Below are 27,577 nucleotides of genomic sequence, written 5' to 3' on the forward strand. Positions count from 1 at the left end.
TGAGGATGCCAACCTTGAGGAAATGATGCTTTGACTAACAAATCTATAACATCTATGAATGTGGGAATGCAACACATTGCAATAAAAGCACCATTTGAAATGCAGCATGTTGCCCTGGATGTTCTTTATTACCCTGAAATTATACAGATATATTTAAAGGAGAAGGTTTTGTTCCTGTCAGCAAGTTTGCAGATGATGGTGTTGTTTATTTTGGAGTCTACGCGAGTAACTGAATCGCTCATTTAATGCAACTAGTTACTAATGTCAACTGAATGTTGTGTTGTACTGTGGTAGTATAAAGTAGCATGATATGAAAATGCTCAAGTAAAAGTGCTTCAGAGTTGTACTTGAGTAAATGTACTTAGTTACATTTCTACCACTGATAGCATCAGACAGAATCTAATGTAGGCACACTAGTATGTTTGTATATATACTCACCAGCCACTTTATTAGATACACCTTTGAAGTAGTACCCGTCAGAACTGCCTTAATTCTTGGTGGCATAGATTCAACAAAGTGCTGGAAACATTCCTCAGAGATTTTGGTCCATACTGACATAGCATTACGCAATTGCTGCAGATAGATTCAGCTGCACATCTTAGATGTGAATCTCCCGTTCTGCCGCCCACTGGATATTTTCTCTTTTTCAGACCATCCTCTTTAAACCCTAGAGATGGTTGTGATTGAAAATCCCAGTACATCAGCAGTTTCTGAAACACTCAGACCAGCCCGTCTGGCACCAACAACCATGCCACATTCAAAGTCACTTAAATCACCTTTCTTCCCCATTCCGATGCTCGGTTTGAACTTCAGCAGGTCGTCTTGACCATGTCTACATGCCTAAATGCATTGAGTTGCTGCCACGTGATTGGCTGATTAGCCATTGGCATTAAGTTAAGCAGTTGAACAGGTGTACCTAATAAAGTGGCCGGTAAAAGACAGTAATTATTATAAATGTTGAGGCGGAACCCCATACCACCAATATTCAAATATGCTCAATCCCCCATCCCCACCGCATCAATTACAAAAATATAAATTCATAAAGAATATTTCCACACCACAGCAGGCAACCACCCTCTGCCGTTTTATGAAACCATAATCATAAACTTATCAAATTGCCATCATAATTATTATTACTGATTCTAGCATTATGGTGTACTGCAGTTCTGCTCATGGTCTGTGTGAGTGCCAGCAAAAGCCGTTGCTCGACTGCGATGGGTAGGTACAATCAATGTCAAACACTGTACTGTTTCTATTTTATTCCTTTAAAATGTATTAAAAAAATGGAAAACTAGAATGTAATATCAGTATCAAAGTGTCATTTATGTTGCACTGCATGTGTAATTGATGTTGACAGTAGTAGGGTTTTTTTTTTTTTTTGTTGCATTTTTGTATACAAACGGATTCCAAAAAGTTGGGAGGCTGTGTAAAATGTGAACAAAAACAATGCAGTGCTTTCCAAATCCTTTTCAGCATACATTCAATTGATTACAGTACAAGGACGAGATATTTAATGGCCTAACCGATGAACTACTACTACAACTGATAAACTATAAACTAACTATAAACTCATTCTGGATTTGATGCCTGCAGCAGGTTCAAACAAAGTTGGGACAGGCATGTTTGCCACTTTGTTACATCAATCTTTTTTTCCCCAAGCGTTTGGGAACACAAGACAGTAACTGCTGAAGTTTTGAAAGTGCAATTTGATAAAATTCACAAGTGGCGTCCCCCAGAATCTTCAAGACATAAAGCCTATCTGTGTGGAAGAATGGACCAAAATCCTATCTGAGTGAACACTGAGAGACATTAGTTTCTTTATAGAGGAAGCCTCTTGAAGCTTGCATTGCAATCAAAGGCCTCTCCAAGTATTAATTACATTTTTGTTAGTGAGTTCAATACTTTTTCGTGTCGGTCCACTGAATTGAAGTCTTCAGACACCCCAGCAGATTTGGGCCCCCGCTCCCAGTGTTGACTCCATGGCTAGGGTCCTGGAAACATTTCTTCATAGCAATAGAAAATCCATCAATCATATAATTGCCCACATAACTGGACTTGTCCTTGTCCCAGTATACAAGCACAGGAGGGGAATCAGCTTATTGACTGAAGGATGTCCTACTCCATTACAATAGGTGGCGATATGCCCTTTTCAGCTTGTTAGTATGGGACCTTTTTCCAGTTGACCTATTAGGTAACGGTTAGCTAGCAGAAAACTGTTACCATGATGAACAACTTTACAGCACTATACATTTTGTACGTGCTCTATGCTTTACATTTTGTACAGAAGAGATGCACCTTATCCCTTGTGGTTATGGTGTCTCCTCATCTGTCCAAAAATGCACGGCTCTGGATGTAGATTTTGCCATGTTGTCACCGGCTTCTTCTTCTGTTATGCATTTAATGCTATTGGCCTTCTGGGTCAAAGCCCGGTGCAATAACTGTGGAGCATGCACAGAGCGCCTAGGCCAGTTTGAGTCCGACTGACTGACTAGAGCCTACGGTGTACCCTACACTGTAGCCTGACGTGCACCTCCCCAGAAATGTAACGACAAGTTGCAGTGACGCAGACCTCAACAACTTTGGTTGGCTTGGTAGCAGTGCATTTCGTCCTACGCATTTTTGGCTGCTCTTTTTCATCAGGTAAACATGGACCAAATGGAGGAGAGGTTGATCAAAGAAGTCCGCAAATATGTACATTTGTACGACTCCCTCTCACCCCACTACAAAGAATCTGAAATGGCTGCAAACCCCTGGAGAGAAATTTCCAATAACATCGGTGTGGGCGTGGCGGAATGTACGAAGAAGTGGAAAAACTTGTGGTACATTCACCTCTGAAAGATACTCACCACACTGAGCATGGATCCAGAGGGAAAGAACCTTCCCGAGTTTTATATTTTTTTGTCTTGGCTGGGATCCAGAGTCAAACTATGATGAGGGCAAGGTAAATATACCATGTACCGTCATGTTTTTGTATCATAAACCTCGCTGAATCGTGGTCACCATGTTTGTTGATGAAGTTGATGTCTGGAAAAGGAAACAGAAATGCTTATAAACCCCCTTACCAACTAGTGGTGTGGCGGTGTAATCGCGGCGTGACGCCAAAAACACCAGCGCACAAGTATAAATGCTCACAATGGCGTAGGCCACTATGCCATACGTACACCGTCGATTCCAATGACCTTATCTGGGTGTGAGAAATTCAATTTAGTATGATTTCATGTGGACTAACATGTTTACACGTGTTTTAAAAGTGATATAAACGTACTGTGAAAGAGACAATAAAACTGGGACTCATGAAATCATTTGTTAAGACAAATAGATTGACATTTATTTAGTGCACAACCTGTATTTAGCCTTGTATATACATAACCTGCATTTTCAGATTCAGGTGAATAAATGACACAATACAAAATATTCTCAAACAAACAAACAAAAAAAAAAAGTAAAAACGTGTCTAGTCAAATATCCAGTTTTACAGTGCAAGCATTGTCAGTGTGCAGTTTGGACTGGTTCTTGAAGTTTCATCATTCTCATGGCATATTTTTGAGTTTACTCAGAGTACTTTAAACACACTGGCATCAGTATCAGGCACTTAATTTGCAGCCTAATGGCCAGGCAGAATGTAAAACCAAGAAGAAATCCAGTCTCTACAATGCTGTCTGGCAAGTGGTCTTGTGCTCATATGCTTCAGTGGTCTCCTTGGGAGTTTCGTAGGTCCCGTCCTCAATGGGCGGTGTGGGATTCTTGTGTTCATTGTACTCCACTATGGGGTAGGTGATGAGAGTCAGCACCAGAACAGCCAGCAGAATGTACAGTTTATACTCCAGGCACAAGAAGGTGCTGTAGGCGAAGGCGATGACGAAACCCAGTGACTCCCACATACGGTAGTTGGCAAACGCTGCCTCTTTGTCCCGGGGGAAGAGGACGCCGTAAAGAGCTGCAGGACAGAAAGCAAATCAAGAAATTAAAAGAAGGTGGTGTCGATAGAACGAACAAACTACAGATGACTTTGCTTTACAAGTGACGCGACTAGAAGAGGGAAGCTTATGGTGTGGACCAAGGTGAAAAAGGGATTCATCCTCCGGGGAGAATGAATGTGCTCAGTATATTTCTTACCATTGGTCTGAGTTTGCCAGATAGCGTCTGCCATACCCCACAGAGCAGGAAACACAAAGAAGACAGGCAGCTGGTCGGGATGAGGCCTCCAGTACAAGAGAGCGATGATAGAAGCTAAGTTGGTGAGTGCAGCTGAAAAGAATAGATGTATAAATCAAATCGATGTAATGAAGTTAGAGGTTGTTACTAGTTACAAATATCTCTGTATTTGGCTTGATGACTCCCTGTCTTTTAAACCTCAGGTTGATAATCTTAAAAAGTTGAGGCTGAAGTTTGGGTTTTATTTTAGAAACGAGTCCTGTTTCTCCTTTGAGGCCAGAAACAAACCAGTTGCTGCTACGTTTTTACCAGTTTTGGATTATGGTGATCTGTTGCACATGAATGCATCTGCACATTGTTTGCACGTTATACTGCATATCATAGTGCAACGAGATTTGATAGAAATTGTAAAGCTCTCACTCATCACTGTACGCTTTATTCCAGGGCTGGCTGGCCTTCTTTGACCTGTCAGAGATCTGACTGTAACTATAGTCTAAGATCTCAAAATTTAGTTTTGTTGTCTGTTCCTGGTGCTGAGACTGAACTGGGAAAGAAAGCTTTAATGTGCTCTGCTCCTCTCACCTGGAATAACCTTCAAAAAGATTTGAAACTACATGAACTGGTCTCTCTGCCTGATTTTAAAGCTCTCATACTATTTAGTACAAGGATGAATTAATCAGTTGAGTCTTGTTATTGTGCATAGGTGTTCTAATATTTATACATGTATGCCTATCATTTACGTTCAATGAAATTTTAAAGAGAGCCAGCCAACCCAAATATACAGGATGCGGTGATGAGCATGCAAACACTGGGAGGTTGCATTCATATATGATACATCCCCATAATCAAGGACAGTCAAGAATGTAGCAGAGAGCAGTCTTTTTATGGCCAAGAGAGAGAAGCAGCTCCTATTTTGAACAGCTGTTGACAAAGTGAATGCTTTATTGGACAAGATCATAGATAAAAAATAAATGAGATTTTACCAAAAAAGAATAGTGCGGCTCTCCCGGTGTAACGAGCGAGTCTCCCAAAGAGAAAGGAGCAAAGAGAGTTAGCGGCTCCAAAACACATCATCACATATCCAACGAAATGGATTCCCAAAGCACACGTCACGTAGTTCTGCAAAGAAACACAACATGGATTTACAAAGTAGATTTTTAATATGTCACATATAAATTTGTGCGTCATATGTCACAGATATCCAGTCAGTAAATCTTAGAAACAGTGGTTAACGTAAAAATCCAGATATTTTAGTTGGGAGGTGACCAAAACAGAGCTAAAAGTCAGTTGATATCAGACACAACACTTGTTCAGAAAATCTTTAGCCCCCTAGTGGTTAAAAATCTAAGAATAATGGAGACATTTTCAGAGCAGCTTTGGCAGTTCTTTATGGTGAAAGGGCAATTGACTTCCGATCAAGCACTATAAAACTTTCTCTAAAATCAGGACGACAACATGAGTTACGAATTCACATGTGGAGTTCGTACCTTAGTGTACTCCCCACTGAGGAAGCTCTGCTCGAAGCCGCTGTACATGGTGAGAGGGATGAGGGTCACCAGCCTCCAGTCCTTCAGCAGTCTAAACGTGGCCATGAAGGTGTGGCAGAACGGCTCCCGGTTCTCACGAAAGTGGCTGGACTGGTCCCGATCGATGTTATCCAGAAACACTGCCACAATGATCATGGCCAGCACACCCACGCCTGCCACACGGCAAACAGTAGACAACACTGACTGTTAGATAGCTGCAATGGTATATAATATATATATATATATATGTATAATATATATATAATATACAGTGCCATCATGGTCTGAGAGTGTGCTACTGGTTTCTCTGATTACTTCCACCCTGCTGACTGAAGGTCTGTTAAGGAATAGCAGAAGGTTTTTTAATAATCAGGAAGTTTACCTTTGCTTCACTGTAAAAACTATTGTATAAACAATGTGTTTAGGTCTAACTATTTTTGCTTAATAGGTGAAAATCCTCTTCCTGTGTTTCCTGGTGGTATCTCTGCTATAGTAAGACAATCAAATACAGGCTTGAATTCACCCCCCAAAAATTAGTACCATCTAAAATAAAAAGAAAAACAATCTTGAGAAGATGTGTTCGTGCAGAAATTTTCCGCCATTTTCACAAAACAGCATGAGGCAGTAAGTTGGTAAATGGAGGGTGTGAAGTCAGGGAGCATGTGGTGGGGTGTGGAAAAAAATCTAATCTATATTTTTTCTTGACTCAGAAAGAAAGCAAATACTACGAATATTTCTGTAAATATGTCTCTAATGTTTGTTTTTCACTACATTTTAAACGAAGCTGTACGCAACATTCGGAGCATGACTATGATTCAGAGTCTGGGGCGGGATTGTCTGCACACGGCTCTCAACATGGAGGTGGCTGTGCCATCAGCTAGCAGCTAATGGTGCTAACTCAATCAACAGCGCTTACAATGGCAACAGTGCTGACACAGCTAATATTGTTAGATAAGGGGAAATAGAAGATAGACATGACACTTCCGTAACGACACCATCCCGATATCAGTGGCAACCATTGTATGAGTGCAGTGTAGAGCGGCAGCGATTAGCTAGCCAATGGGACACACTCACGGGGACACACCTGCATGCATGGCTGGACCGTTGACCACAACAACCCCAGAGAAGCTCAGATTACAACGCACAGACAGATCGTGACTTCACTCTCCTCTCAGAACTCCATTACTCCACAATATCTTTACATGACTCTTTGCTGCTATGAATGCTCTAATGTTGCATACAGAACCTTTAAGTTTTCATAATAATAATCCTTGTTGTGTGTTTAACCCAAACAATGTGTAATTTGACTGCAGTTGGTTCAGATCTCAGTCCAGTTGTTTTGGTGCGCACCAGAGTGTGATTGCTGTGTTCACACCTGCCCAAACAAAACGCACTTAGGGGGCAAACGAACTTGAGTTCAATTGAACCGAACCAAACAGGGCCAGTGTGAAAGCACCCTAAAAGATGAATGGGACCAACAGCTATTGAAACTGGTGCAGTATTGAGCGAGATTGCGAAACAGGCTGCAGTATAATCATTTGGGGCATGTTCACACAGTCAATTTACATCGACAAAAAGTGCTTGTTTCTGTCACTGAGATGATTATTATTCCACATGTCTGACCCTGAGATCACTATCACTAAATCCACCAGACTCCATTTAAATCTACTGTCATTTTTTTCTATTATAAAACACACTTCATTTAAGTCGATATAGATAAAATAAAACTCACAAAAACTGTCATGGTTCATCTTTTTTTTTATCTCTGGTTGCAATAAACCCTTAATTCACCAGCTAGATGTGAAATATGTTGGCTCTATACACCCTGAAATTCATGTTTACTGGTGACTGATATGGGGCTGTTTTGGGGGCTCTTTGAAACTCAGTGTGCCTGAAAACACCTTCTTTGTTGCTACCTGTATGTTTAGGGGACTTCATCAAAAACCCCACTCTGTTATAGAAGAATACCCTCATTTCGTCTTGTACTGTGACGTCAAAGTAAACGCTGGCATTACCAATGTAACATCCAACGAGTGTCCACACCAGCTTCTGAGCAGGTCTGGTGGTCGTGCCGTTGACGCTGATATTGAGGCCGCAATCAGCCGCTCCACAGGACGCTAGCTGCTCATCTGGGATGTAAGCTGTCAGAGTAAACAAAACAGAAAATATTACACTTAAATTCTTCACCAAGAACATGACAGGAAGGAGCTGTAACCAAATTTTAAAAAAAAAAAAATTGAATAGTGGTTTAAATGTTTTTGTTTTTTAATTTCTAGAAATGGAGCTTCTGGGGGAAAAAATGTTTTTAATGATCTTTAAAGACAAAAACTTTCCACCAAATTGACAAAACTCAAACATATGCAGGTCTTTGATGAGAATGATGAGCATCAATATAATAAGAAATACTTCAGATATTCCCACCAATTTTCTATTTTAATGAACACTTTTGTAAATCATGCTGGTGGGTGTATCTCTTAGTTATAAGATGCAAATATCAAAGAGAAAATACTGATAATAAATAAGACATCTCTTCAACAGTAGAGAGTCAAAGCCTGTTTTGAACTTCTCCTTCTTTTGAATACTTTTATTACATAATAACTCTATATAAACAGACAGTAAAACACAATTCAACTTTATGTCTAAACAGTTTTCCCCGGAAATAAAAATGGAATAAATAGCTTCATCATATTCTTCCGAGAAATGCATCTCCACAAGTGCCTGTCATCATCTGAGCTGATAAGCTGGAGAGCATTCACACCAATAAAATGATAAACTACATTCTTAAGCTTGCAACAACATCCACTGTTCGCACACACCCTCTCTCATTCTCTCCTAAAGTGAACCCATAAAAGAGTCAGCAGTTAGACCTTGGCCACTGAGGGGTTTGTGCCACAGTGTCAGCTACACAGGGGATGTAAGTACAGTTACTCAAGTACTTCACTAAGGTAGTTGAGTACTCCCACTACATTTATTTGAAAACTTAAGTAACTTTGTAGGTTCAGATTAATAGAAAAATGTACCTAAGCAACAAATTAAAATGTATCATTATAGATTAAAATAAAACTATATTGATCTCTGGTGGTGAATTCACAAGCTGCCCAGCAGTTTATAAAATAATAAAATGAGCTCCATCTTTACCAGCTGCAACTTAAAAGTAAGGAAAACATGAACATATCATTATATAATCCAAAAATAAAATCGTCCAATCTGCGTGAGCACTTTTACTTTAGATAGTTTAAGTATATTGTGATGATAATACTCCAGTAGAATTTAAAACACATAGTAACAGAGTACTTGTACTCTGTGGTATTGCTACTTTTACTTAGGTAAAATATTTGAGTGCTTCTTCCATCATTTCTTGTTGTTTGGGTTCAGGATGTTGGACTTTTGGAGGTTTTTCCAGTTGAACCAATGAGCTGTCAGTTATGGAGGACAGGACAGTTTGATTTGACAGGAGTGGTAGAAAGGCGGGGCTTTTATAGTCACACCCACCATTGCAGCAGGTCACCAGTGAAGATGGACCAGGAAGTAGAAGATCTGCAGGAAGTTCAAGTGTCCATTTCATGGCATAAAGGTTTGCTCTCATTACACTTCTGTCCTGTGAATATTCAGTTTAAACCAGCATGGCAGATGAGCTCAAGCATTTCCTACAAGTTTCCTGTGTTGGTGCAAATACCTGCTAACTCCAGTGAACTCAGAGGTCAGAGTTCAGCGTTGTTCTGCTCTGACCATGTGCATGTGCCACTGTTTACAGTCTGTGATCAATATGTATTGATTACCCACACCAAAACACTTCTCCTGGGCTGAAGGCAGTAACACAAAAGATGATCCTGACGCAAGACTCCAGGACAACATCACGGGTAATATTTCATGTTGGTTTGTGACTATCACATAACTCTTAATTCATCAGTGGTTGGCTCAACTTAAATATTTGTTCCAGTAAAGTACTTAGATACTTAAATATAAGTAGAGCCAAAAAATAAAGAGATATTCAAAATGTTACTTAAGTAAAAGTACAGGAGTATTATCAGCAAAATGTACAGTACTTACAGTAAAAGTACTCATAATGCAGTGTTGTATTATTATAGAATATCACAGTATCCTGTTTTTATCACTACTGCATACACCTTAGAGCATTTTAATGTTGTAATTAATTAAGCCAATTCTTTGTGTACCACTAGGCAGGTTCTTCATCGTATCACAAAAGATTATCACGTTTTTTATGTAAAAAGTAAGGAAGAGTATTCAGCTGAGACATAAGGGGAAAAAATGGGAGGAGGAAGTATTTTTCAATTATTATTTTGCACCATAAGAATAAAGTTGAAATGTCAAGAATAAAGTGGAACTTCCAGTATTAGGGCAGAGGAAGATTTATTTTTATTTATTTATTAATGTATTGCGTTACGAGAATGACGTCTAAATGGCAAGAATAAAGTGGAACTTCTGCATTAGTGCCAAGCATAAGAAAAAATACACCAGCAGAGGAAGAGTTTATTTTTATTTATTTATTTATTTATGTGGCATTTTGAGAATGAAGTCCAAATGTCCAGAATGAAGTCCACTCCTCTGGTCCATCGAAGTGTCTTGTTATACAACATATCCTCTGACTATTGCACGCAGGTGTAACCATCGATACTCTTGTAACTCTCCACTACCGGCTACTTAAGTTTGCACAAATCCAGTTTGTGTAGTTTCTCCTTCTAAACTGTGACGTGCCCAGTTTGACTTTAATCTTGACATTTCAGATTTTATGCCCGTCATTACTGCCTCAAGCGAGGGAGTTCAAGTATCTTGGGGTCTTGTTCATGAGCAAGGGTAGAATGATAGATCAGTGGTTTGATGCAGTGTCTGCATTGATTCAGGTGCTGTGTTGTACCATCGTGGTGAAGAGGGAGCTGAGTCGGAAGGCAAAACTTTCGATTTACTGGTCCATCTACGTCCCAACCCTCACCTATGGTCATGAGCTCTGGGTAGTGACCGAAAGAATGAGATCATGGACACAAGCGGCCAAAATGAGTTTCCTCCGTGGGGTGGCTGGGCTCAGCCTTAGAGACAGGGTGAGGAGCTCGGAGTAGAGCTGCTGCTCCTTTGCGTCAAAAGGGGTCAGTTGAGGTGGTTCGAGCATCTGATCAGGATGCTTCCTGGGTGCCTCCCGTTAGAGGTGTTCTGGGCACGTTCCACTGGGCAGACCCAGAACACGCCGGAGGGATTACATATCCCATCTGTCCTGGGAACGCTTTGGGGTTCCCCATGAAGAGCTGGAAAGCGTTGGTGGGTAGAGGGACGTCTGGGGTGCTTTACTTGGCCTGCTGCCCCCATGACCCAGCCCCAGATAAGCGGATGAAAATGTATGGATGGATGGATTTTGACTTTGCAACAACAAAAAGATCTTTATCCCTGGATTGATTTTATTCTTCTGCCTGGCACAAAGACTGAAATTTTGACTTCCTCTCCTCACATCAACTTCAGCCTGGCCCTAATACTCCTCCATATAAACGTAACTACTAACTTTGAGTTATTGAAAAAATGTAGTGGTTTAAAACCTACAGTATTTCCATCTGAAATGTGTCATAGTAGAAGATTTCCCGTTTTTGCTGAGCAAGTTTTGTGTGACAGGAATTAAAAGGCTGTCCCATATAAGGCCTGTTTATTTCAGTGATTTAAACAAATAATAGCCTGGGCTACTAATGGAAGTTTTATGGTACAATTTTAAGTCATAACTACAGTTGTTTGTATTAAATATATGTGTTCATTCTCCCCTTCATGATTCAGTCCTAGCTCTCTTCCTACCTATGTTGGTGTCCTGTCCAAAGATGAGCGACGACATGAGGTTTCCCCACACAGCCGACGACTGGAAGATGAAAAAGAAGATGCCAAAGTATTGGTTGATGACGTCAGATCCTTTGTTGCCGTCCTTGGCAGCCTGAATGTTACCGGAGATGGTCAGGTAGGTGCATTTAGCCGACCACAGAGGAGAGCCACCCAAACCCAAGATCACCGAGGTGGGGATGAGGGTGTACCTGTGTGAAGGAGCAAAAGGCGATTGGCCTTTTACAGTTATTGATAGACACAATAAATTGATCAGTTTTCACCTGAACCTGACCCTGCACGAGGTAGAGGCAGGAACACCCCTAACATAGGCCGTATAGGCAGTTTTGCAGGGCGCCACTGTGTGAAGGGGGCACTGCGCCACCAAGAAAAGAAGAATTCTAGTTTTTGGTTTTGCAGTCTTTTTTGAGGTGTCTCCATAAGTGACTTTGTTTCCCCACTGCAGCTGATACAATGTCGTGTTTAGCCCAGGTCAAAGCACAACTGTTATGTAAAAAGTTGAATAATCAAATATAGACTCCCTAGAACAGATAAACTTAACGCAGTGGCCTCAGCAGGTCGATGTCTCAGTCATGGTGTGAAGGGGATAGATAAGACAGCATGGGAAGATGGCAGCTCAGCGGCTTCTGTTGGTAGGGCTTGTTATTGCTACTTGAAACCTTTTTGGTATGGACTGAAATAACCCAGTACAAATGTGTATTGAAATACCTCCAGTCAAGTGAAACCTGCGTTTGATCCTTGTTGCGCCCTGATGGTCCAGAATCATTGCCAAATCCATAAACTTTTTGTTGCTGCAGTCTTGAGGGCTGCTCTCCTCTGCAATCAACGCATTCTCACTCCGACCTCGTCACATATTGACAGTCATGGACTTTCCACGTCCACATACAACATGCAAGGTACCCTGGGTGCGTTGGTTCTTGGCGTTCTAGGACACCGTGTCAAGTTCTGCCTGTTACATGCATTGCCTTCTTTCAAAATATACATCTGTTTTCATGGGATATTTACCGTTTATATACGGTCTCTTTCAAAATAAACGCACTACATCAGTACAACACTACAAATTGACCTTTTTTTTCCTTGAACACCTAATGCATGTGGTTACGTGTAGGATAAAAGAACAGGGTTTGGCTTTGGAATCTTAGGGGACGTGAAAACCGCTTTCAGGTGAATGTCGGTGTTTGTTGGATCCATCCACCACTTCTTAAATTTCGTTCTTGTCCCGCCACATTTCCCCTTCATTCCGCCGAGTTAAACTATGAAATTATAATGGCGACCGGCTGTGTATCATGCAGACTTTAAAGGATGCCTTTTTTCGTCAGTGTCTGATGCCACAAGTCACAGGCCAAGCACCGGATTTGGAGTGAGACCGGGTTGCTGCAAATGGTCAGTTCAATCAGTACGTTTATATGGACAGTTTAATTCCACTTTTAATCGGAATGAAAGGCCATTCCGATTAAAAGTGGTCATGTAAACGGTCATTCCGATTGAAAAATGGTCATTCCGATTGAAAATTAAATCCGATTAACGGGGGTGGTTTATTCCGTTTGTCATTCCGAATGAAAGAATTTTGTGTGCATGTATACACTCATTCCTCTTTAAGTTCATTCCGGTCTTTCTGCACATGCTCGTTTCCTTGCCCTTCTGGCGCGATGACGTACATAGTGCGCATAGCAACGGGCTGAGATAGAGCAGTCGGACTCGTTGCACTCACCGGTTTCCATTCGCCACAGCACAGTCTTCTGCCTCCCTTCTCCTGCTCAACAGACGAAGCATTAGCAGAACAAGGTTGTTGTCGTACTGCTGCTTTAAGAATATAAGCAAAACATGCCCGAAAAAGGCACTAAGAATCGCGTCGTCAAGCATCTTGTTATCCGGAGCGAAGACTGCAGTGTTTTCTTCCGGTAAACATAAACACGTAACATCCGCCCCGCCCCCTATCCAATCAGAAACCTTCCCTGCCCCAAACCTTGCGCAGACCTGAATAAAGGCGATTGAACTGATCTCCCATGTAAACCCTCATTCGGAATGAATATTTCTCATGTAAACTACCTGGAAACACTTTAATTCCGAATGATTTCATTCAGATTCATTTCATTCCGAATGAGAAGCCATCATGTAACCGTAGCCACTGTCTGCCCAGTTAGCAGGAGCTCACACAGCAGCAGCGGCTAACATCCAACAGCACAAGCTCACACCAACACTGAGTAGCTTGACTCTGTTGTTAAACCCATTAACAACCATCAGGTAACATTAGCCACGTGATGCTAACAGTCAGAACTGTGAATGTGTCTGTGTGTGTGTGTGTGTGTGTGTGTGTATGGGCAGAGCTCACACTCATCAGCAGCAGCTACAACCCCTACCGTCTGTGGCGTGGTGAAGTCGAAGTCATGGTGTATTGACAGAGTTGGCAGTTCAGTGTGCCGAGATGCTACCAAAACATTTGAAAGTATGGCTGCCACTCGCCACTCCAGTCACCCTATGTGTGTTAAATGAAAGGGGGCTCCAAGAATTCTAGTGCGGCCAATTTTTTTCTCCTTAATTTTTTTTTAACACTGCAGTAATAAAGTATTCACTTGTAGTAATTCAGTATTTTAACATCTATAATACTGATATCTCTTTTAAAAAAAACTTTATTATTTTATTGTTATTAAATACATTCTTTGAAGCAATCTATTGCCCACGAGAAGGAAGAAAACTGAGGAAGAAAACAGAAATATACTAAATATAATGAACAGTAACTGATATCTAACGGCCACCATGAGCCTGAGGATGTTATTGTTGGACTGATTGATTACCATCCAGGGTAGAGGTTTCCAAAGGAGTAGGAGACGTAGCAGGCCATGCCCACAACGATGGTCCATTTACAGCCCAGGTTCTTGATCATGATGGGAGGCAGGAACATGGAGGAGACAATGATGGAGGCGTAGATGACGCTCAGAGACGCCACGCCCATCCCCTGCTCTGCATTCAGACTGCTCTGCACAAACAGTGACAGGACTCTCCGTTAGAGGACAACGAGCCAAGAGCAAGATAGATTTATACAGTTGGTTCTTGCTTTGGGCTCAGTGTAAAAGGATCATGGGATGGACTTAGTCATGTAAATCTAACAGCTCAGTAATAACCTTCAGAACATGCACAGAAGGCATTTTTGTCATTATTATTTTTATTACTTACTTTATTACGTCCCAGTCAACCCATCAGTAAATCCCTTAAAGCCTTACCACACTTTCATGAGGTATGGCATTTAAAATGAACACTAAATCATAATTGAATTTCTTTAAAAAAAAAAAAAAAAAGGACATTTAAGGGTTAAAATAATTATAATGTAATGACATGGTAGGGAAACAGGAAACTAATATTAAACTAGATAACATTAACAAACACTGAAACTAGCTTTTTGGAAAATGGTTGTCCGCACTCTAAGTAAACTCATAGGTATCCAGGTACCTTGCTTAGCAAAACTTTGTATTTTAGGGATATATCCAGATAACTTTTCTTTTAACTCCAAGTGTAAGACTCTCATAAACTTTGGCCTCCTGCAGGCCAGGAGGATGGTTGCCTTATCATGGAGAGAGACTGAAGTATCTTCTAAACAGTCCTGGATCAGAGAGATGGTAATGTGTGTTACACTAGAAAAGCTAACCTATGTAACTAGAGGTAAAGCGCAAGAATTTGAAGAGGTGTGGGCACCTTTAATGGACTTTCTCAGGCAACAGTGAATACTCATTTGTAAAGCTGTTGAGTGTGACAGTTTTTTTGTTTGTTTGTTTGTTTGTTTGCTTTTGTGTGTGTGTATGCAGTGAGGTCAGTTTGCATCTCACTGTGCAATTAGTGTGGTATGTGTTGATGTGTTCTGTATGTATCTATTGAAAATCAATAAAAACATTGTTCAAAAAAAAAACACTGAAACTAACATTAAAACTACTAGTATTATTATTACTACTATTTTTAAATTTAAGGGTACATTAAAAGGCTCTCATGCTAACCTATAATTATAAATTACATACGATTTTAAGGTAATCAGTCAAATGTCTTGAACTTAAAGTTTATTGTCTTTAAATGAACAAGTCTGTATAGCCAGTGAGTAACACTGTAAATGATGCACAAAAGACATTTTTAAAAATTCCTTCTCTAGTTCTCCCTCCATGAATCAACCAATGAATCAGTCCCTTAAAGCCACCATGATACTAAGTCTACTTTTTCCTGGCATTTTAATGAACAATTAATCTAATTTTAAGGCGTAAAACTGGCAAATGTAATAATATAATGAAATTTAAGGGAGATGGGAACTGAACAAACTCATTATTTTTAAAGCATCTTGGTCTTTAAAGAAAGAAATATTCTCAACCCAAACAAACTCATTAACATAAATGATGCTATAAATGATGCACAAAAGATATTTTTAAAAATCCCTTACCTAGTTCTCCCTCCATTAATCAACTAATGAATCAATCCCTTTAAGCCACCATGATACTAATTCTACTTTTTAAAGGCATTTTAATCAACAATTAATCTTAACAAAATTTAAAAGTTAAGGACAATTAAGGGATGAAACTCATGTTTTAATATAATAAGATTATAGGGTGACAGGAAACTAGCATTAAAACTATTATAAAACCTATTATATTTTATTTTAAGGGAACAGTAAATGGCTCTAATACTTACTTTTTATTATCAACATTTGATGTTAAGGTAATAACAATTTAATGGATTTATTAAGTGAATTTGATTCATTGTCTGAGTTCATTGTGAGTGAGTGAATTTATGTTAGTTCATTATCATATATGAATGAGTCAAATTTAATTTTAAGGTATAAAACTAATAAATGTTCTAATATAATGAAATTAAAGGAAGATGCAAACTTATAAAAAAATATTATTTCTATTTTCAGTGTACATTTAAAGCAACTTAGTCTTTAAAGAAAGAAAGATCCTCAACCCAAACAAACCTATTAACATAAATGATGCTAAACATGATGCACAAAAGACATTTTAAAAATCCCTTAATTAGCTGTACCTTCATGACTGATCCCATGAATAAGTCAGTGTTTTTAATGAACAATAAATCAATACAATAATAAACTCTTGTTCTCTGTGAGGGTCCTAAGGACAGAGGGATGTCTTATGCTGTAAAGCCCTGTGAGGCAAATTGTGATTTGTGATATTGGGCTTTATAAATAAAACTGATTGATTGAAATTGACCTACCTGTAAACTCTGCAGGCCTCCGTAAGCCGTGAACAGAGACAGAAACCCAACAGAGACCACCAACACATTCTTGAAGTTGCGGCTGATCATGGCTGCCACTCAAAAACGAACCAAAACCCCCAGATTTTCTATAATTTTAAAAGAAATAAGAAAAAAAGTTTTAACCTAAGTGGAGTTTATTACAGGAGTAATGGTGTCACACAGCTGCTGCACAGAGTAACGTCGGAGTGAAGTCAGAGGCAGCTCTCTGCTGAAAATGATTGTGACTGAGATAAACTCATGTACTGGAAGTAGCTGAGAACAAAGTCCAACCCTCACACACACACACACACACACACACACACACACGTTTTTTGCAGAGGATCCCTTATCATTGGGACTCTGAATTGCTTCCCACATGTCAAACTTTTTGACGTAACTTGCTCATATATATAAGGCAACACCTCCCTTCTTAGAATCATAAAGATGTTTTGATCATAAAAACACATTTCTTCTTCAGTCTGTTTCCTTCTTCCTGTATATATTTTCACTCTTCTTCTTTCTGGTTCAGATACAGAGTCTTGTGTTTCTTTCTAGCTGTATTTAGTGGTAGCAAAGAGAAGTGGTAAAGGAAGTATCTAAGTATCAAAATTAAAAATACCAATACAGAAAAAAATTGAAACTAAATATACCATTAGATTGTTAGTGCTGATGCATAAGTCCCATAACTTCCTGTAATATCCTAGAAATTAACTAATATTTAATTGTAAATTAATCTGAGAGAACAGTGTAATATTAGGCTAATTCTAAGGAAAATAGACACACCTATCAGCCCATTTTTAATCATTTGATTCCAGTGAATTGCTGCAGTTACTTGGATAGTCTTACAGTGAGTCATTGAAGGAGCTGTACGTGATATTCAGAGCATACCTATGATTCATTTTGGTCCTATGATCCTATGACCTATGATTCAGTCTGGGGTGGGATTGTCTGCACGTAGTTCTTAACATGGTGCTGGCTCTGCCCAGGCTGTTCTCATGTACTTGTGTACATTTTCCTACGAAATGTAATGCACCAAAATTCATAATCATGAGCCAGTAATTTGTGTATAATCCACTTAATTGGGAAGGTTGCGATCACATGACCGATGCGCTGGTGGTAGTAAAGAATAAAGAAAGAAGTGATCCTGTAAGGTCAAAGATTGGAGTGGTCTACGAGTCACAAAACACAGGACTTTCCTTAGGAGACCGCTGTTTGGAACCTTGTGACCTTTAACTCTTTTTAGGGTATGTCCTCATTGTGTTTCTTTTCCTAAAGCTGACCTACATACCTTGATGTAAAGTATTTAATTTTACGTAAAGCAAGTAACTTTATGTAAACTAAGTAACTTAATGTAAAGTGTGTAACGTCATTCATTGGGTGTTCACTCATAGGATATCTTAACCTCCTGAGACCCAAACTTTTGTTTGATATTTGGGTCAGTAGGACCTGATAAGTATAAAAGTATAAACATTGTCAATGATAATTAAGTCCCAGTAGGCCCATTTCCACTGAAGAAGTTCCTGGTACTATCTGGGGAGCAGGAACTACTACAGGAACGTCCTCTTACTCGGCCCTCTCAACCGCTGTGTCTCCACTGAGAGAGCAGAGTAGGAGGAAGGTTCCTGTAAAGTTACCGGGCTCTGGATGTGACGTAATCATTGTGCGACCATTTTGACTGGGGCGACGCGGCAAAGAATCTTCACTCGTACGATTTGTCTTCCATTTCTTGCTTTTCTTCTTACGACTCCTTTTAAAAATGAGACTCCTCGTCTGCTGAATTTTAAAAATGCCGGCTATTTTGTCGCTTTCTGACGACGTCACATCCCGCCTTGAGTATATCCAGTTAGCACCAAGTAACCCCCAAGCCCTAGCCAGGAGTTTTTCGGGGCCGTTCTGAGTACCTACTCCGAGGCAGGGACTTGTTTAGCCCCTGTAAAAGTTCTGGAACTCTGTCCTTCGGGGGTGGTTCCTGTGGTGGAGACACGCACCAACAGCCCCGGCCCTGTAAAATTACCCCAAAGTTCCTACAGTGGAAACAGGCCTATTGTCCTCAAACAAGACAACAATATAGACCCGATATCCCTGAATGAGACAACAATACTTTTGTGTTGGGATTGGCTGCAGACTGACTTGGCAGAGGTGGCTGCCATCTTGTTTTTATATGGATTAGTGTATTGTGGTCTTTCTACCACTAGATGGCACAAAAAGTGTCCACAAATGAGGACAACAGGTCTAAGTTAATCAGAATGAAGTATAAGGTCAAGTAAACCTGAAATCTGATGTCCTCATATGAGGACACGGGGTCTCTGGAGGATATGCAGTGTTGTATGTGCATTTTCATAGGCTATCATACATTATATGACGATACATTGCAGAGCTAGCTGCTAGCAGCTAATAGTGCTAACTGCAGTTTCCCTACCGTTGGGTTATTAGAGAGGTTATTTTATCCTTTCTTATCTTAACTCCACAAATGGCGCTAACAACAGCAACAGTGCCGACAGAGCTGACACTGTTAACGTGGGCGCTTTTAAGACACCGCCGTCCTGATATCAGCTGTAACCTCTGTATGAGCTCACTGCAGAGTGGCGGTGGGTGATTAGCTAGCCTGTGGGACACACACACACACAGGGACAACATGACCGTTTTCCACAACAAAAAACAGAGAAGATTACAACACACACACAGAGGTAGCATGACTTAATAATTCTCTGTTCAGGGCACCATTACTCCACTACATCTTCAAATAGTGTTTTGCTGCTATGATAATGCTCTGAATGACGCGTACAGCTCCTTTAAGATTTTAGTCATCTTAAATGTAATTCTCTGCAAATCAAAGACTTTTTAAACCCAGCACAACCAATTGAACAGAAATAAATGTCTCAGACATTTGCCCATACTTTCTCTTTAATTTTTACTAAAGTAAAACCCTCCCCAAGAAATGTCCTCCTAATTGGTTTCTTTAATCTATAACACTGCATTAATTTATCTTCATATGTTCTGTAGGACAAATCTTGTTAAAGTAAGTGGAGTGAAAAGTGAAATATTTTTCTCTGAATTGTGATGTAGTGGAAGTATAAAGTGACATAAGATGGAAATATTCAAGTAAAGCACAAGTACCTTTAACATACTTTACAGTACTTCAGTATGTGTACTCATTTTAGAGTCATCATATTTACATCACAGTTATCATCCATACATACGGGAGCAGTGGCTCACAGAGCAAAGGTTTATTGTATGTTATTTCTGATCCTCTTCTTTTTACGAGGGCACCATGTCGTCGTTTTTACAACATGATAGCTTGTTGTTGTTTGAAAAATATGTCAAAAACACTGCAGTCCGCTGTTTGTTATCTCAGCTGCTCTCGAAGGGAAACAAGCAGACTGATGTGTCAGGCCTGTGTTAAATACGATTAAAACCCAGATCTGGTCTAATTCTAACATTCAAGGCAAATATAATTATTCTTTTTTATTATTATTATCATGTTTCTATCAGACAGTTTTCAATAAATGCTGCTTTAGAGGTGTTTCTGTACCGAATAAGTCTGTTTATAAAGTGAATAAAACGTGACTGGGTTGAATAGATCGCCTTCTGTCACAGATTAGGAAATAGGTTATCACTGATTATGAAATTAGGTTACCCAATTATGTGAAACTGTCCATGTCAGCACAGAGCAGCCACGTAGTATGTTATTAGTATATTAGTAACTAGGTTATTATAAACACTGCAGTCTTAGTTTTGTATTTTTAACAGGTCATTGGACTTTTAGACTCAAATGGTTTGCATTGCTTTTGGCATTGAACTTATACGACCGCATGCTAAACTAAATTTGTTGTGTGGTCCGTGCATTCCATTTAAGTAACTTTTTTTAATATACATAAAAGAGACCGAAAAAGATAAGGCAAAGGGGAAAAAAACAAAGCAAACAAAAGCATTCACAATATCAGGAAATATGCGACAATAATATAATGATAATGAATTAAGACATTTTAAAAAGAAAAAAAAGCCAATTATTTATACATTATTTTGTGGTATGTAGTTAAATACACCCAGTTTAAATTTAATACATAGAGAGAATACATTATACTAGTCCATACCCATTGGTAGCTTTGTCACCTTCTGCCTATGCCAATCCTCAATGCCTATGTGCAGTTTCACATAGATTGACCACGTCAGTGAGCAGAAACACGTGAGACAGACAGAATGACACACTGACAGTTTGCATGATTATGTACAGCATACCATACCATGACTTAGTCATACCAAAAATTAGAAAAAAAACCCAACATTGGGCCACAGGGAGAGCCACAGTGATGGGTTGCATTTTAGCATTTTTAAGCATTTCTCTGTTGTTATAGCGCCACCCAGTTGCCAATCAGAGTTAAATTTCTCCAGTCACCTTGAGGCGTCCTGTTCTACATATCTACCAAGTTTAGTAAAAATCAATATGGCAGTTAGGCCGAGATAAGAAATTAGCTCTCTAGCGCCCCCATTTTGTTTGATGGGGTCAATAATGGAGGGGTCCCCTCAGATTATGTGTGGTCATATGCCTACAAAGTTGCGTGGCGATCGGTGAAACCCTTGAGATGTTATACACCTTTATGTGATGAGCCACGCCCTCCGCAATATTCATTGCCTTATAGAAGCTCAGTTTTAGTAAGTTTCCCAACTTTTGCCAAGAGGGAACTTTAGACATTGGTCCCTAGATTATGTTCACAGAGTTTCATGCAGATTAGTCAACTCAACTCAGTCTCCTGATATTGAGCTGACACATTTGGCTTCAGGTCAGACCAGTTTGAAGTGGAAGTTGGACTGTGCACACGATGCTCCTTGTACCTCCTGCTGTTCTCTACAGCCAAGGACTCTGTATGACTGTGCTGAATGTCAGTTATATGGCAGGTCATTTAGTACGGGAAAATCTTACATTTGATAATGACCAATCAGGGCAATCTTGGACTTAACGGTCACAAGGTTTTCTGGACGTCTTTTTTTTTTTTTTTCTACATGTTTGATATTTTTCAGTTTCCACTGTGAAAAGTTGGGGATGGTACCAGTAGAACCGTTCTGTACTGTCCCCATTTTGGTCCCCCCCTCTGTTGGGGTACCTAGCACACAGATCTGGTACTAAAAGGTGGAGCTGTGAACACTGCAGTCCGTTGACTGGTCAATAGAGGATGGTCACTCTGCTCAGGGCTGAGCTGTGGCTGGTTTTGAGGCTCATGTAACCTCTGTTCATACTGTGGAGAGTTTTATCCCAAGAAGAGCGTTTCACAACTGGGAGAACCCGATAGACACACTTAATGAAAAGCAACTGATTTTGCACTTAAAATTTTACCAGAAGTCAATTTATGATTGTGACCGTCTGTGGTTGGATCACTTAACTTTCCAAAGCTGCACTCTTCCAGTCCCTCTACAATAAATGAGTGCTCTGCGGTTTTATGAAACGGGATTTTTCCAGTCAGTTACTAGTGAGGTATTTCATGTAAGTGTTATACTTAAGGAGCAAACTTGAGGTGCTTTGTGCAACTGGCCCAAGGATTCTTATCTTTAAGTGATTACACACTGAAGAACACATATTGTATTATATTCCATTTCTGCCAATATATTCCCCTAAATCCCACACACTGGACCTTTAAGTTTGTCAAATGATGTGAGAGTTAAAAAAAATAATCAAGCACTTTGAACTTTTAGATACCAGTGAACTACTACATTGGCAGTTACGTTGTGTCACACTCTGAGTAATCCAAGATAGCAGCTCAATAATTTATGAAGAAACCCTGAGTGCTTGGCTATCATTGAGAGTCATAATCCGCAATTATCATAAAATGATAGTAGCCATGACAATGAGGTATTTCACTGTGACAACATCTCGACTTTGGAGCTGTTTACATTGGTAATGATGATGACAGTTTATATAGGTTAGGTAAAGTAATCTCTCTGAATAGTTAGGACTGTGAATATAATGTAACCTGCCCTTTAGAAAGGGATGGTCAGTGTGATACAGGTGTTGGCCCGTGGTTTTATCAGATGTTTATTTTTTTAAGCTTCTTATGGACTTCTCCACCCTGTTGTTTGGACAGTTTAGTGTGGCCAGTCCATTTGTTTATCAATTTTCTGATATATGCAGCTGATGTCATCCCTTTCTTTAAGATTTACCAGCTGTTAGCTGCTCATCCTCTGATAAGAGCGACATGATGCAGTCGGATTGATAATGGTGAAATGTGAGTACATTTACTCAAGTACTGCACTTTGATACAAGTTTGAGGTAGTATTTCCATGTTATGCAGCTTTATATTCTACTTCACATCTCTGAGGCAATTATTGTACTCTTTACTCATCATTACATTACTACATTCATCTAACAGCTTTAGTTACCTTTCAGATTCCACTTTTTCATCCCCCTCCTGTCCAGTGAAAACCATGTATCTCCAGATGTGTTGATTTTTTTAAAAAATATTTGTGATAAACTGAAGGATGAAGTGTTCCTTCATGTGTTTAGAAAATTCTGCTACTTCTTAAGCTTAACAAACTCTTAAAAAATCAGAGGTGTGAGGAGGACACAAGTGCACATCTCAGGCAAATCCCAAGTTACTGTGGTGAGAATCAAGCAAGTTAAATTGAGTCCCCGCTATCGAGTAAGTCACAAGTCAAGTCATATGAAGTTCTGAGCCAATAAACATGAAGTTACCTTAAATGAGCAATATGTTACCTACAATTAACAATAACTACCTATAATGAAAAATAAGTTTCATAAAATAAGCAATAAGTTACCTCTAAGGAGAAATACGTTATATAAAATAAGCAAAAAGTCTGCGCTAGAGCAGGCGCCCCATGTACAAGGCTGTTGCTGCAGCAGCCCGGGTTCTACTCCAGCCTGTGGCCCCCTGCTGCATGTCACTCCCTCTCTCTTTCCCCCTTTCACACTTGTCTATCCTATCCATTAAAGGCTAAAAATGCCCCAAAAAATATCTAAAAAAAAAAAAAAAAAAAGTCTGTGCTGCTTTAAGTTTATCAGTTTGCATCCAACAAAGGAGGGAGTGTTGCTTTACCCACCCATAACCTGGATCTGAGGAGTTTAACAAGACTGTCTCACAATCTTAATTAGATAATTAGTATAACTGAGCATTTCTGATCAGATTAGTGTTTGCAAACTTCTCTGCTGTGGGAAAGCTGTGCAGTACATACAGTAAATACAGGACATTATAATGACTTTGTCCTTGGTTGAGTCTATTCACAGAGTTAATAAAGATTATTGCATATCTGGACATGTTGAATCTGTCTCCTGATTATAAATGATCTGGAGGGTCCTACTTCAAATGTACAGTCTTTTGCTCAGCCTACTTTTTATTGCAGTATTTATCTGGCCAACAGAGGGAGTAAGAGTCCATAAATAACACCTCCTTAAAACAGCTGTAGACATACTGAAGATGCCCTACAACACGTTTTAACAATAAAGTAAAGTTTTTTCAGTGGAACGCTACATCTGAAACACATGTCCACCATCATGATCTTCCAGAACTCAAATATTTATACAAAGCTTAGCTGACTATGTAACAGTCACTGTGCACCTTCCTCGTTTAATTCATATGGAAGCCTGTTTCTGCCACTGTGATTAAAAACAAGAACCTGTAAGTCATGGTAATGACTAAAACTCAAAATAATAACTTCCTTATCTCAAAATAATGACTCAAAATAACACATTATTTCAAAAATAATAACTTAGTGTCTCAAAATACTGAATAAGTATCTCAGAAAAATAACTTACTCATCCCAAAATAATAACTTATCTATCTCAAAATATTGAGCTCAAAAAATTAACTTACTTATGTTAAAATAATGGCCTTATATCTTAAAATAATGACTTGTTTCAAAAATAATAACGCCCTTATCTCATAATCACTTTGTATCTCAAAATAATGAATCATTTCAAACAAATTAATTATTTCAAAATAATGACATAGTGTCTCAAAATATCAAGTTATTAATCTCAAAATAATTACTTAATGTCTCAAAATACTGAGTTAGTATCCCAAAATATTAACTTGTTTGTATCAAAATGATGAATTATTTCAATATAATAACTTCCTTATCTCAAAAAATACTATATCTCATAATAATAACTTACTTACTTATAATAACTTACTTATATCATTTTTTTTTTCAAAACAATAACTTACTTATTTCAAAATAATGACCTAGTCTCTCAAAATAATAAATTATCTCACAATAATATTTTAATTATCTCAAAATAATACCTTGTTTTCTCAAAGTATTATCTTACTTTTCTCAAAAGTATTGACCTTAATTATTTAAGAAAATGACTTAGTATGTCAAAATAATGACTCACTTATCTCAAAATAATGATAGTATCTCCAAATATCATCTTACTTATCTCAAATAATGATTTAGCATCTCAAACTAATGAAGAACAATACTAAGTCATTGTTTTTGAAAGCTTCTCATTATTTTAAGACACCTACTCTTTATTTTTTTAGATACTAAGTCACTATTATTTAAACATTTTTTTCATTTTATTGACTTACAGGATCGTCTGTCAGTACATTTGTGACCAAAAATAAAGTTAATGCAAAATATAGTTACCTTATGTATCTGAGTCCTGTTTGAAGAGGTTGTTAGGGCAGTGAGGGGCAAATGTTCTGAGGCATGTCCCACAAGTCTCATGATAACAAAAACATCAGTGATGTCATGTAATTTCAAAAATGCTGTGCAGTAGTATGACAATACTGTATGTTTTGAGGTGCTTGTACTTGAAACTTGAAGCTTCTCCTCCACTTCTTTTCAGAGGGACATATTGTACTTTTACTGCATCATATTTATTTCACAAGTAGCTTGTTGGCAGATTAATATTTTACAACAAATATACACCATGAGTTTATAAAATATGTTGCACTGTTAAAGATTAAACTACTGTAGAGTATATTAAGTAGATCAGATTAGCTCCACCTCGACCTGCCATGACATACAACACATCATTTCTGCTCTCACATTTACGGATGAGTAACAATAACCCAATAATACTTTGGAAGTACTTATACTTTTGATAATTTACTGTAAAATACTGTATATTTTTCTATACTTCTATACATTTACTTAAATTTTAATGGAAAACTTTGCAGAACTTTTCCTTGTAATGCAGTATTTTTACATTGTTTTATTGCTTCTTCTACTCAAAAAAAAAGGATGTGAAGAGTTCTGCTGCCACTGCCAGGTTTAAAATAATGCGAGTAGCAGGAGTGAGATGACGACTTAAAGCACACGAAGCCAGAAATTTCCGATAATGGAGCAGTTGATGTAACTCTCAGTTAAAGAACATATCAAGTGTTGAAACTCTGCAGCTCTCCCAACCTCATCCTGCAGGAATCCCCATTAATATTCTTTGATAAGAGATATTCTGCCATAAGGTGAAGAGTATTTTCCAGGGCTTATATAAAGAGTAAAATCTACTGTACACACACACACACACACACACACACACACACACACACACACACACACCCCTAACCTGTCTTTTCCCACTTCCCTTTATAAATTTGCTGAAGAAAGATTCCTGTTCTTTCTGTTTCTTACCATCTGCCTTCCGTCACAACGCTCTGCAGCTCCCGGCTGCTCACTCCCTCATGTCTTACTCCATCTCCCACGGTGTTCTGTCTTTTCACTCTGTATTTTACACATTGTGTGACCGTGCAGGTGAAACTCTCCCTCATTATTTAACCGGACACACATCAAGTCCTTCCACTTTGTCACTGTCCAAATAAACAAGCCCACCTGACAAGAGTAAAAAACAAACAGAGGCTGGTGGACAGTGTTTGTCAAAGGCGACACAGATACATCTCAGGTGTAAGTGTCTGGACTGAGAGACAGCCTCAGAAAACACAACATGTTCTCTGTCGACACAAATCACACTGAGCTGATCTGACGGAGGGGGTTTTGTAACTCCCTAAACTCTTATTTATATATTTTCTCCTTGACCCTTTGAAACCTGGAGCGACATCACTTTTCTTGTGCTGCTTTCAGGCGCTTTTCACAAGTATTCAAACCTTTGAACGTTGAGCTAATTGGTGCAATTTCTTTCAAAAACATGGGGGAAAAGGACAGTTAGCAACTTGGTAAGAAATGTTCCACAAATTCCAAAAAATTTACAGTTTAAAAAATTATTTTTTATAACTATTTATTTCTTGCGAATTTTTGGGGTAATTTCTTCTTTCGCTGCTCATTGTCTTCTTCCCATATTTGGGAATCAGGTTTCAAAGGGTTAAAATGCTCCTTAAAGTAGCTTGAACCATCACTCATGTATAAAGTTAAGTAAATTGTTGATATACAGTACAGGCCAAAAGTTTGGACACACCTTCTCATTCAATGCGTTTTCTTTATTTTCATGACTATTTACATTGTAGATTCTCACTGAAGGCATCAAAACTATGAATGAACACATGTGGAGTTATGTACTTAACAAAAAAAGATGAAATAACTGAAAACATGTTTTATATTCTAGTTTCTTCAAAATAGCCACCCTTTGCTCTGATTACTGCTTTGCACACTCTTGGCATTCTCTCCATGAGCTTCAAGAGGTAGTCACCTGAAATGGTTTCCACTTCACAGGTGTGCCTTATCAGGGTTAATTAGTGGAATTTCTTGCTTTATCAATGGGGTTGGGACCATCAGTTGTGTTGTGCAGAAGTCAGGTTAATACACAGCCGACAGCCCTATTGGACAACTGTTAAAATTCATATTATGGCAAGAACCAATCAGCTAACTAAAGAAAAACGAGTGGCCATCATTACTTTAAGAAATGAAGGTCAGTCAGTCCGGAAAATTGCAAAAAC

At 38.9% G+C, this 27,577-nt stretch overlaps 1 protein-coding gene across 1 annotated transcript; it reads right to left on the reverse strand.

Annotated features, from left to right (window-relative positions):
- Positions 1-3,343: 3,343 nt before the first annotated feature.
- On the reverse strand, positions 3,344-16,952 carry unc93a (unc-93 homolog A). Its single transcript, XM_049589674.1, has 8 exons — positions 16,716-16,952; positions 14,306-14,487; positions 11,472-11,701; positions 7,697-7,822; positions 5,643-5,854; positions 5,139-5,274; positions 4,117-4,248; positions 3,344-3,937 (listed from the first exon to the last, which is right to left on the reverse strand). Exons 1-8 carry the CDS (start codon positions 16,803-16,805, stop codon positions 3,648-3,650), a joined length of 1,398 nt encoding a protein of 465 aa, XP_049445631.1. The 5' UTR covers positions 16,806-16,952; the 3' UTR covers positions 3,344-3,647.
- Positions 16,953-27,577: the final 10,625 nt, after the last annotated feature.

The sequence above is a fragment of the Epinephelus fuscoguttatus genome, linkage group LG11 (assembly GCF_011397635.1).
Source record: "Epinephelus fuscoguttatus linkage group LG11, E.fuscoguttatus.final_Chr_v1".
NCBI classification, from domain to species: domain Eukaryota; kingdom Metazoa; phylum Chordata; class Actinopteri; order Perciformes; family Serranidae; genus Epinephelus; species Epinephelus fuscoguttatus.